Consider the following 13,189-nt stretch of genomic DNA (forward strand, 5'->3'; position numbering starts at 1 on the left):
ATTAATCTTTGGGGGTCTCTACAGAGCTCCACACCAATTCCTAATCCTGAAGGTGAGGTGGCTAATGGCAAGACAGCGTTAGCCAGGATTCAATCATCAGCCACGTACAAGAACTGCCTTGAATTGTCTTTATCAGCTGTGTGTGGCTATTTGTGTCATTTATCTATTATTGCTATTTTTCATAGTACTATTTGTTATGTATGGGGAGAAATAAAAATACAGGCAACAGCTCACTGTTACCATCAGGTGGTGCTGTACTGTGACAGGATTGGCTGATAAGCGCCTGGCGGGAAAATCTCATAAAGGTATTGGCTACATGTGTACCTAGCCAGGTATATAAGGGGGTACAGGTAGCCCCTATTGTTCTGTTTGGTACTTCCACTAATAAAGAGCTACCATGCTGAACCCTTTGTCCAGCATATTGCCATGCGGTTGAGAACCCACTATACAATAGTGGCGACGAAAGTGGGATCCTGTTTCTCCTGAAGAGGTGAAGTCACTAAGGATTGGAGGAAAGAAGCATCTTTCCCCAAACCATTTACAGCCGCCAAAGCAAGTGCTTGCGGTCAAGCAGAGAACAGGACAACCGGACACCATGGCAAAATTCGGACAGATTCCGCCATTCGACACCCGTCGCCCTGAGAGATGGACTTCTCACCTCAGCCAGGTAGAAGCGTTCCTGCGGGCTAATCACATCACCGACGATGTGCAGAAGGCAGCAGCCCTGACCTGTTTGAGTGGCCCAGCAATCCACGATCTGGCCGTTAACCTGTGTGCGCCGACGGTGATCGAGACCGTGTCGTACAAGGACATCATGGAAAAGCTGAATAATCACTTCAAGCCGCGAATATCCAAACTGGCTTGGTGAGGTCAGTTCGACCAGCGGTGCCAATGACCAGGGGAGACGGCTTCCAAATTTATCGCAGCTCTGTGAGAAGCCGCACGCCTGTGCAATATTAGCAACCTAGAAGAAAGGCTGTGAGATCGCATGGTGTGTGGGCTCCGAGACAAACGGCTGCAGCAGCAATTATATGCCAGGCCGACCATCACACTCCAAGATGCTCAGGATGAGATCTTGGCCAGTGAAGCCGCCGGGGGAGCAGTCAACACGACCCATCAAGCCCGACCCAGCAGCCCAGGTGGTTCCATTCATTTTGGAGAGGCTGCGAATGGCGGAAGCAGGGACGCGTTGGAGGAGACCAAGGTCGATGCTTTACATCAAAGGCAAGGAAGACATCAAACGCGGCACGACAACAACGGAAACCAGCAGAAGCAAACAACGGCCAACAAAGGTACCAGCTACAGCGGCAGAGAAAATGTCCAGAAGTGTGCGGGTTGTGGAGGGAATCATGCGAGAGCGGTCTGCAGATTCCGAACCACAAAGTGTCGGTTCTGCGGCAAGACGGGGCACATTGGAGTCATCTGCTGAAATAGCACATGAGACAGCATGTACGAGCTTCAATCGTTGGACATGTGGCCTACAGATACTGAGTCCCCTCAGCTCACCTATACCGATTCCATTGAGAGTAGGGGGACTGTGTCTCACACAGTGGTCCACCAGTTACTCACACAAAAGATCAAACTGGAGGTCCGCTTGCAAGGGGTTCCTTGCAAGATGGAACTCGATTCCAGATCTGCAGTCTCCATAATCTCTTATGAGGCATTTAAAGCAGTTTGCGACCGGAGCAAACAGTGGGCTCAATTGAAGCCCACCACCATCCAGTTATCCGATTTCCAGCATGCCCCCATTAAAGTCAAAGGGGAGGCCACCACGATAGTAGGGTTCAAAGACTTCCAGGGTCCCTTAGACATCCTGGTAGCCAAGAGGCACAGGACCAGCTTAGTGGGGCTGAATTGGTTTGGGGCTCTGGGGATAGGGATATTGGGGATCCATAATACCCAGTCCAAAAGCCTCGAATCCGTCTGCAACACGTTTGCAGACATATTCGATGGTAAGCTGGGCAAATACACAGGCCCCCCCATAAAATTCAAGTTGAACCCTAACATTCTTCCCATCAGAATTAAGGCCAAAAGAGTCCCCTTCGCTCTCAAGCACAAGATTGAGAGCGAATTGGACAAATTAGTGCATCAAGGGGTGTTAGAACCAGTAGAAGGGGGAGAGTGCAATAGTCACCCCACTTAAAGCTAACGGGGAGGTTAGAATTTGCATGGATTATAAGGCTACGGTGAACTGGGCCCTGAATCCGCACGCTTACCCAGTCCCGACGGTGCAACATGTCCTCTCCTCACTCTAGGGCGGTGCCATCTTTGCTAAGCTCCATCTGGCGCAAGCGTATCAGCAGCTCCCTGTTATCAAGGAGACGGCTGACGCTCAGACAATTGTTACACACAGAGGGGCTTTCAGAGTTAACTGTTTGCAGTTCGGTGTCTCTGTAGCTCCAGGAATTTTTCAGGAGGTGATGGAGAGGACTCTGAAGGGCATACCTGGAGTATGCCCTTACTTTGATGATGTCCTTATTGCTGGAGATTCTGAAGAGGTCCTGGCTGACAGGCTGCAGGCTGTTTTAAGCAGATTCTGCTCTGCAGGATTAAAACTAAAAAAGGACAAATGCAGCATTGGAGTGGCATCCACTGAATTCCTGGGGTTCAGAATTGATGCCAAGGGAATCCACCCCACTGATTCCAAGGTAAGAGCAATTAAGATGGCTCCAACCCCTAAAAACAAAGCTGAATTGCAAGATTTCTTGGGGTTACTAAATTTTTATCATGCTTTCTTGCCCCACAAAGCAGCAATTGCTGAGCCTTTACACAGGCTCTTAGACAAAAAAACTCCTTGGAATTGGACCAAGGTCCACGAGCATAGTTTCAGGAATTTAAAAGACCTATTGTCCTGTAACTCAACTGTCAGTCATTTTATAGAAAACAAACCCATCTGCATCGCGTGTGATGCATCCCCCTATGGGGTGGGAGCTGTCTTAAGTCACATGGTGGACAATGGGGAGAAGAGACCCATTGCTTATTACTCCCAAACACTGTCAAGGGCAGAGAGGAATTACGCCCAAATTGACAAGGAAGCTCTGGCAATAGTGACGGGAGTCAAAAAATTTCATGACTACTTATATGGCAGGGAATTCACTATTTTCACAAACCATAAGCCTCTGTTGGGGTTGTTCACGACTGACAGACAAACCCCACAGATCCTATCACCCAGAATGCTGAGGTAGTCCATATTCCTATCAGCGTACACGTGTAAACTGGTGCACAAACTAGGAAAGGACATGCGCCATGTGGATGGATTAAGCAGGTTACCACTAGCCACTGCTGAACCAGACCCGGCACCTGCTGAGCAGATAATGGCCATCCAGGATCTACCAGAATGCCCACTCCACGCTTAGGACATTTTTGCTGGTACCAAAGCTGACAAGGTCATGAGCAGGGTACAGGCATGGGTAGCCTCAGGGTGGCAAGAAAAGAGTCCAGGCCCAGAATTCCAGGCATTCTTCACGAGGAGACATGAGCTGTCTTCTCATAAGGGATGCCTATTGTGGGGTAGCAGGGTCATCATTCCTGAGAAACTCAGGGATAGGGTCTTACGGTCACTACATGAGGGTCACCCCGGCATAGTCAGGATGAAGGCATTAGCCAGAAGTTACTTGTGGTGGCCGGGCCTTGGTAAGGCTATTGAGGAACAAGTCATGGGATGTTACACGTGCCAAAGGTCAAGGCCAGAACAGCCACACGCACCAGTACACAAGTGGGAGGAGATGCACAAACCGTGGTCTAGAGTCCACAATGACTATGCTGGACCTTTTCAGGGTCAAACAATCCTAGTAGTAGTTGGCAGCTACTCCAAATGGCTTGAGGTAGTACCAGTTACTAGCATGACCGCAGCCAAGACAGTACAGGTGCTCAGGGGACTCTTTGCTACGCATGGCCTGCCTGATGTGATAGTCTCGGATAATGGCCCACAATTCACATCTGCTGATTTCCAGGGTTTTATGAGCACCAACTTGATTAGACACATCACCTCTGCACCCTTCCACCCGTCGTCCAACGGGCAAGCAGAACGTATGGTGAGGACGACCAAGGATGCATTGGGACGCATCATCAGTGGAGACTGGCACCAAAGGTTAGCCCAATTTCTTCTTGCACAACACACTACACCGTCTACGACCACCGGCAAGAGCCCTACAGAGCTGTGGTGGGGCAGACGACTCATCACTAACTTGGACAGACTCCACCTTGACAGAGTGGCCGCAGAGACAGAACAACCCATCCTCACCAGAGAGCTACACACTGGCCACCTGGTTTGGGTCAGAAACTATGGGCCGGGTCATGTGTGGGTTCAGGGGGTGGTGATTGACAGAACGGGGCCATTGTCATACATTGTAGAGGTGGAGGGGGGCCATCAGGTCAGGCGACATATTGACCAAATCAGGAAACGGGTCCCTGAAAAGCCACAGGTTGGCAGTCCTACCCTCACAACAGGTCCTGGGATGGAGGAGGACCTCATGGACACTGAACTAATACCAGGAAGTTTTGGCAGGACTGAACAACAACCGGAACATCAAGCCCTGGCTCACCAGGACAATGCGGTCGAAGGGGCACAGAGCCAGGCCGCAACTCATGACGAGGCTGCCCAGGTCAGTGAGCAAACCCTGAGAAGGTCATCCAGGGCTCATAGGCCACCTGCCTATTTGGAGGACTATGTAAGGTCATAAAGAAGGTCTATTCAGCACCAGGAAGCATGTATTATAAAATTAGAAATTGTTTATTTTTTTATGGGGGAAGGGGTGTTATGTAGGGGGATAAATAAAATACAAGCAACGGCTCGCTGTTACCATCAGGTGGCGCTGTACCGTGACAGGATTGGCTGATAAGCGCCCGGCGGGAAAATCTCATAGAGGGATTGGCTACCTGTGTACCTAACCAGGTATATAAGGGGGTACAGGTAGCCCCTATTGTTCTGTTCGGTACTTCCACTAATAAAGAGCTGCCATGCTGAACCCTTTGTCCAGCGTATTGCCATGCGGTCGAGAACCCACTATACAATACTATTACTAAAATAATATGTATTAGTTTCGTATAATAAATATTTGGGGGTCAATGAATAAACTGAAATGGCATGAAAAGGTTATGCAGCTGAAGAGTTTGGGATCCCTGGCCTAGGTGATTTAGATCTGAGAGACAATATTTTTGCCAGAGAACACTGGCTTATCCAATTTATCAAGTTTGCTGCACGTGCATGAAAAGATTATCCTAGAAATGAGGTGGAGTAAGCACCAAACTTGCACAAAAAACTCAAATAAAACCTCAAGGACTGTCAGGCCCCAAAACCAAGAATGACACATAGTGATTCCTCCAAGCTGAGTTTTTTTATTGTTTCTGCACCTATTGGCAGAATATTGCCAGACTAAGCACACTACTATTTGCATCTGCCATATACTCTTGAGAACTATTAGGGAGGGGCTGTCTTTACCCTCTTTGTCTCACACAAAATATCTGGACTGAATTGTCTCTTATTCCTCCAAAATGCACTCCTCCCTCTTGGGACTCCTCACTACATTCCATCACAAGGGCACATCATTGGGAGATAACTGCATCAAGCAATAAACTAAGGCGTGATTATCATCATTTGTTTGTTACATGGACTAAGCCATGCATAACTTCATTCATTATGTATCATCAATTTGGTGCCAATTCTTAGTGACCATGTAAATTTTCTCCAGTATCACTGATTATTATAATGTGTACAACACAGAGATTTCAACTGCCTTCGATTATTAACCAACTCATCATATTTAAAATGTCTTCTGTAGTGCCGGTTGTGTATATGTTTCCTTTTTTGTCTTCCAAAAGGCTATTTTCTTCTCATAGTAGGCTGCTTCATTGATGAAGACTGGGAAGAAGGTGTCGTCACCATTATGCAGAATATCCTCTCCATCAAAATTCTGGAAAACTGGGTCCCCAGGCTTCAGGGGCTGGAAATCTTTATCCTAAAGGAGATTATTTGATTTGATTATGTGATTTGATACCAAGAACAAAATAGCTGGAAGGTTTTCACAAGCAAGCCTTTCTATTCCCCTTGTGTAGTAGCCTCTGATGAGCTGGAAACAGCCCTTGCAAGAGATGAAACTGTTGTAATGAGCATTGTCACTGTTGGATGATTAATTGCAGACTTCCTTGGAGTCTGATGTATTATTATCCTACACTTTCTATCCTATTCAAGTAGACAACTTGGTGATCAGAGAACCCAAGGTTGGGAAAAGGACATTCTGACAAAGAGAAATTTCCCTCAGTCTTGCAATGCTACGGCATACTTAGCAAAGCTCACGGTTTTGCATGCTTATTAAACTCCAGTTCCCCAGCACAATGTTTCCACTCCCCAATCCCTCACAGGGGAAGGTAATTATTGAAGCTGAACAGCAATCCTTCTCATTTCTCCTGGCCCTGAAACCCTGAGATCACGCAGAAGCAAAAGAATGCTCTCGCACTACCCAAGGAGAACTGCCGAGAAGAGGGTTTCCCCATACCTGCCCTGCCTACTCCTCGACATTCTGATTTTATAAACAAACCCACAACCCCATTCCACATACAAAGAAAACACAGGCATTTGCTGGTGGATCCCTGCTCCTACGGCTGTCAATTTTACACACAGCTGTGGTTTTGATTTCGATTTCTGTTCTGGATTTTATTGCTATTGAAAGAAAAAAAATCACATTCATTTTTATTGCATTAAAAAGCTTCTGAAGATGTAAGGAATGTATGAAGAAAAGAGAAAGAATCTAGAGGGAGGGATAGATAAAAAAAATCCCTTCTCAAATAGACCAGCCACGATAATGCAGTGTTGCAAACTGGGGAAAAAGGTCGGATTGCTCTAATTTCAAATAAAATGCAGAGGTGCCCGGGGAAAATAAAGACAGATGTCAAAGCTACCTGACAGGGTGTGATTGCACACGTCCAAAGGGGGATCATACTAGTGCAAGATACTCATGGACAGATGTCCAAAGTTTTAGGCAGTCAATGTTCTATTATGTTGCAAAGAGCAGCCATAAAGCTGCAAACTGCACGTGCACACAAGCACTCACACGCACTCACTCTCGCACATACACATACACAAACATACGCCCTCTCTTCTTTCCTTCTTTTCCCCACCTGTAGATTTGGATGTATTACAGCAGAAATCTCCCCATTGGGATAACGGGGGAAGTCCTCCCGTTCAATAGGTCTGTATGCCTCAATTTCAAAGGCTGGGAACAAGGTGCCTAATAAAAAGAAGCAGACAAATCGCAGAAAGATTATTCTCAGGAGTCTGTGAGGCAGGAGGATGGACAAACTCCTTCCCCACCACTCTGGGCAATTGATGATCAAAAATTCAGATGTTTGTCAGCTTCTGCATCTGAATATACTGTTAGGTCTAGGCTTTATTTTAAAATTCATGCTAGGCACAGAGCCTGATCAGCGTAAATCTCATGACAGGTCACTAGAGTGTGACACACGAGGGAAAAAGGATTATATTTCCAGTCGTATTACGGAAAAATGCATGAACGGTTGGTTGGTAGCTCTGCATTAGTTTTTCTTTCACTCTTATTTTGACAAAGGGAGAGCTTGTTGCATAGCTTTCATCATTTTAACAGTAAAACTGTGACACTCACATCTCCAAAATGGGTCTCACTCATGTTTATGGAGCTTCTCAGTTCAAGAATCAAAATAGGTCACCTTTGTTAAAAAGCTCAATGAAGTCCAAAGCACAGACCACAATCGATCTCATCTTAGCAAGCTGGTCAGCTCGTGCCACTCCCTGGGGTTGTGGGCCCAACTCTAATCCTGCAGGGGATTATAGGAAGAAAGAGGGTGGTGGTAGAATATATCATTAGAAATTATGTTGGAATGTCTTTGTTTACCTTACATACGTCTTTCCTCCTACTACTACATTGATCACAAGTGGCAAAGCAAGGACTGGAATATCTCCCACTTTTTGCTTGGAAAATACCTATGAGGCTTTTGAAAACACTACAAACTACTAATGTAGGGCCTAAATGTGATTTTTCCAAAAGGCAACTGGACTTTTTCAAGAAAGTCCAGTTGCCTTTCGGAAAAAAACATCTTTGAGACAATTGTGACCTGGATGATTGAGAATCTCCATAGACATTTACTAATGTAGGAATGGCCATTGTCTCTCAGCCTGTTTCATAATGTAGTTATACTGTATGGGTAAAGAATGGGGGAAAGCCACCTATCTTATTAACAGCTGACTTAATATGCATTCAAGAGAAACCCAAATAAATTATGCTAGAAGAAAAGTTGCCAGAGAAAAACAAGATTTGAATAAAGTAGACTTTGGAAAACAGGTGAGAGAGATGTGATTTTTCATCTTCATTAGTTTTTAGTTATGTATTTATAAAACATCATTCCAAACTTATCTTGCTTAATTTATTTGAGCTATCTCAGGCTCTTTCAACAAAAAAAGCAACCAATTGGATAATTTTAATAGAATATTTTTTAAATCTCTCACTATAGAAAGCAGCCCTTTGATACTGTTACTTTATTATTGTTACAAAGATGTCAAAATAGAAATGGGGTCAAGAAGACCATGTCAGAAAAGACCCATGTGATTAAGCCAGAGTTGATTTGAGACATTTGTTGTGTGAAAAGATTACATTGCACTATCTAAAGAGATAGTAGGATCTTTGGGGATGTTACAACTGAAATTCATGAGCCGTATGCATCTTTTCCAGTCATTCTGTATTCTAGGAAGGATCACCAGGCTGAGAACTATTCCTTACCTAGTCCATGTTTAGCCACTGACATCATGAAAGTAGCCTCCTCTCCAGATGGTTGACAGAGTAAGATGGGACAGTGTCTCACTCTGCAGTGTTTCTGTGAAGGCAGGAAAAATAAAGATAGCTTTTTTTTAAAGAAATCCAAGTTTTCTTTTCTTGAAAACAGGAAAAAAAATAGATTCTTAGGAAATTTCAGAAACATGACCTCACCTGGATGTAGTTACACATGTGTATGGATAACAGGCTAAATTCAGACTTCAGTAAGAGGCAGGAACCCATGTTGGCTGTAGTGTTGTGTAGATCTAACATAAAGTCATAGGCTTGAAATGAGCCTTTGGGTCCGAACATCTGGTTGATTTCCTGAGCACGTTGAATCTCATAAAGGTCTGAATCTGAAGCCTTGGTACTGACAAAGAGATGCTCAAAATAATGGTAGTCTGTTAAATATGATCGGGAGAAGATGCCTCTTCTAATCTGGTATTATGAGGATACATTGGGCTTCAACTTCTACTGTTCTAGCCAGCATGGTTAAAACCACTTGGGCTGGAATTGATTGAAGATGGAGATATGCTAGCAGTTTTGAAGGGCCCCAGACTGAGGAAAGTAAGTTTAAAGTCTTATGGCAACAAACCTTAAGTGAGGGCTTAGACACCTAAGCATCTTCAAACCTGACACAAAAAATGTGAGCTTCATTGTGTTGCCCTTCCCAATAGTCCTGAGAACGATGGTCTTTGTGTTCCCTACAGACTTCTAGAGCAGAGGTCTTCAAACTTGGCTCTTTTATGACTTGTGGACTTCAACTCCCAGAGTGCTGGCTGAGGAATTCTGGGAGTTGAAGTCCACAAGTCATAAAAGGGCTGAGTTTGAAGACCCCTGTTCTAGAGATTGGAGCAAAGCATAATACTTACTCTAGAAAAGCTGCAGCGAACGTACGATTGAGATCTCTCCCAATGTAGCGCACGCACTGCTCGACTGCACGCGGGTTGCCCACAAAAGGTGTGACCTGAAAGGTGCTGCGCTGCAACTCAGATGGATCCTGTACCCAGTGCTTGACTAGGTAAACACCTGACATTTCATTCCCATGAGTTCCCCCGCATATTGCTACGCGTCTCAAGGGAGGAAGGTATTGTGGGAGTGACATGATGGAGTTTCAGACTCTGTTGTGAGAAAGAAGACCACATGGGATTATCAACAGCCCTTCAGCAATACTGGAGTGTTCTCTTCTGCAACCCATCGAGCCAAGTCCCTAATCTTGCCTTTAATTTTACTATGTACCACACAGTTCTGCAATGTTTTAATATAAGAGTGGAGACTCCATGGATCACTAGAACTTCAGCATTCAATACAGTTAGTCCTCGACTTACAACCACAATTAAGCGCAAAATTTCTGTTGTTAAGCAAGACAGTTGCTAAGTGACTCTTTACACCTTTCTTGCCACAGTTGTTAAGTGAATTACTGCAGTTGTTAACAACGCAGTTGTTAAGTGAATCTGGTTTCCCCATTGACTTGGCTTGTCACAAAGTTGCAAAAGGAGATCACATGACCCTGCGACTGTCATAAATTTGAGTCAGTTGCCAAGCATCCAGATTTTGATCATGTGACCAGGGGGAATGCAGCAGTTGCCGTTTAGTGTAAAAAAAGGTTCGTAAGTCACTATTTTCAGTGCCATTGTAACTTCGGACAGTCACTAAATGAACTCTTGTAAGTTGAGGACTATCTGTACAATTTACTTATTTACTTATAAATATTTACTTATTTACTTATTTATTTTTTATTTGTTATTCATTTATTTATATTAAATGTATATGCTGCCAGTCTCATCAATAAGGCAAGTCTTAAGAGATATGTCTCATATGTTGATACCATTGTGTAAACAAATCATTTGTGCAATTATATTATGAGGCACATGTCTCACCCCCACACATACATAGACACCCCTGCTCCGAATACAGTCGGTCTACAACTTCACCCACTATCATATGGGAATCCATATGAGGATTCTGAGCATGTGTGAAAGCACCTTTCGGCCTCTGTGTGCCACAGGCTGCAGGAGATTGCAACCATTTATAAATACAAGCTGGTTGCCACAAGCATCTGAAATGCAATCATGTGATCCCAGGAGTGGTGCAGCAATCATAACTGTGAGAGTAGGTTGCAAATAACTTTTAATGAGTTTATTATAACTTCAAATGGTTGTTAAGCAACAGTGGTAAGTTAAGGATTGCCTGTATAAAGTCCACAGATGTGAAGAATATCACTAATGAAATTTAGAGTCTGTGAAGTAAAACATCAGCAGTTTGTAACCACATCTTTAAAAAAAATCACATCTACCCATGATGCGGATGTTATTAGTTCTTCTGAAAAATCTGTGGTGAGATAATTTTCTTCTAGGTTCATTTCCCAGACTGTATTATGGGGCACATCCCCAATATTCAACTTGTCTGCTGCATGAGTTATAAACAGAGAAGCTATTTAAAGAGAATGCGGGAGATTGCCCTCTTCAAGATCACCTGATTCCATATTCAGAATAGATTTTAAAAAATTCCAATCATCCTGGGTTATTAGTACATATACTGAAATTGCCAATTTCCCATTTGCTTGAAAGAAAGTAGGAGAGAGGCAGAAGATGGTGCTTTGGGGATGACAATTTCTTGAGGAAAAAGCCGTGCACTGCTTAATGTGAGATATATTAGGAGAAAAGTACGTGTGTTCTAAAAGCAGGATATCCCTTGCAATTTAATCCTCAAGAATTTGGCATTTCAAATATGCACTGAGTTGACATTAACAAAATGAACTTTGCAGTCCTTAATGAGTGGAGGTTAATAACCAACCAGAAAAAAAGGTTCAACTACAACATTTTCCAGAATGTCAGAGAAGATTAAAGGGACTCAGGGATAGTATTTAGCACTGTGCAATGTCTGATAGAGTGAAGGGGTTGTTGTCTGTGGAAATCTGATAAAGAGTTAGCAGACAGAATAGCCAGCATTTACCCTGTCCTATAAAAGTAGCTAGCAACCCATGCTACTACTCTACCTCTAAAGATTCTTCCTGATCCTTTTTCTGCTTAAAACAATAGTGATGCTTATGAATGTTACAGTGTGAGAATTTACCTAACTTGAAATTCTGGTCTGCTTGCCTAATCCTGGCAGAAAAACAGAGATGAGATCTGCAAGACTCTTATCATATCTAGGAATTCTACTAAAGCAGCTTGGTTGATAAGTATGTATATGTGTGTCTCCAAGTCAGCCTTGACTTCTGGAGACTGTTGAACTAGACTTTGCAGGTTTTTGTGTGTGTGTATGTATATGTATGCAGAGGGAGAGAGAGGGAGGGGGGAGGCAGGGAGAAATCTTATTGAGCATTGCAATTACAAATATAAGAACTAATACAAAGTAAAAAAATACAAAGAAAAATAGTGCAGAAAAGACAAGACTTCCCCCTTCATAACAGATATAAATAATGTTAGTGTTATGTATTGGGCTTGTGGTATTACACCACGTGCGTTGCTGGAGGAGCTAACGGCTCTCCAGCAACCCAGACAGGCCGTCTCCGGTCCTGCAATTGGTCAGCCCCAGGCGGCAAGCGTGGGTTCAAACCTATTGGCTGCCACCTAGGGGCTAGGCTATATATTGTGACTGGTTGCGGCCCAAGCTTCAGTACAGTTCCAGCAAGAATAAAAGAATGAGTTTCCCTGTACTCAGTCTTGTGTCATCATTCCTGCTCATCAGAGCCCACGACTTAACAGTTAGTAACATCACTTTCTCTTAAAATACGACAAATGACCTCTTCTTCCCATGTCTCAAATCTATAAGCAAATCTTTAAAGCCTTGTTGTTCTGTCCTGGTCAGCAAAAGTCCATTAAGAATTACCAGATATAACAATTGATCAAATAAACCAACTTTATATTTCTTCCTTTTAATTTTAACAATCCTGTTCTTTTTATATTCCTTCTCTCTCATTTTTAATATAAAAATATGTTAAACCTTAATCCCCTCAAAGTCCTGGAACATGATTTCTTCTCATTTTTTTTCTTCATCCCCTCTTACAAATTTTTTCACAACTTTAGTGGATCTCTTTTGAAAATCCAGTGTAACAAAGTTATCCCAGTCACTTTTTTGATTTGGTAAAACATCAGCTGGTTTCATTTGTATATCCAGTGTAGCATCTTCTTCTTCCTCTTCTTCCTCTTCCCCTCATTTTTAGATCTACTTTAATCCCTGCATTTTTCCTGGCAACATTCAGAAATGGCTCCCAGGACTAAGAAAGGGAGGGTCTCTCCCAAGTTCTCCCAAATGATTTTAACTATTATACCAAACTGGATCTTTATTGACTTTTATGCCTTACTTAAAATTATGCTTTACTACTCAGGTGAAGTGTAATCATTATCATTGAGAAGGATATTGTCCTTAATACCAGCCATTACACTTCCAAGCTTGCTGGGCTA

At 43.5% G+C, this 13,189-nt stretch overlaps 1 protein-coding gene across 1 annotated transcript in view; it reads right to left on the reverse strand.

Moving 5' to 3' along the window:
• Positions 1-13,189, reverse strand: part of ACY3 (aminoacylase 3) — a 45,678-nt gene that overhangs the window by 25,834 nt on the left and 6,655 nt on the right. Inside the window, exons 3-8 of the mRNA XM_083353885.1 lie at positions 9,653-9,901; positions 8,955-9,150; positions 8,748-8,841; positions 7,681-7,788; positions 7,117-7,226; positions 5,750-5,957 (exon numbers count right to left, since the gene is read on the reverse strand). Of these exons, the coding sequence (XP_083210011.1) occupies positions 5,763-5,957; positions 7,117-7,226; positions 7,681-7,788; positions 8,748-8,841; positions 8,955-9,150; positions 9,653-9,885 (936 nt within the window). The 5' untranslated portion in view covers positions 9,886-9,901 and the 3' untranslated portion in view covers positions 5,750-5,762. The remainder of the gene's footprint in view (positions 1-5,749; positions 5,958-7,116; positions 7,227-7,680; positions 7,789-8,747; positions 8,842-8,954; positions 9,151-9,652; positions 9,902-13,189) is intronic.

Source organism: Vipera ursinii (assembly GCF_947247035.1).
Source record: "Vipera ursinii genome assembly, chromosome: 1".
Taxonomy (NCBI): domain Eukaryota; kingdom Metazoa; phylum Chordata; class Lepidosauria; order Squamata; family Viperidae; genus Vipera; species Vipera ursinii.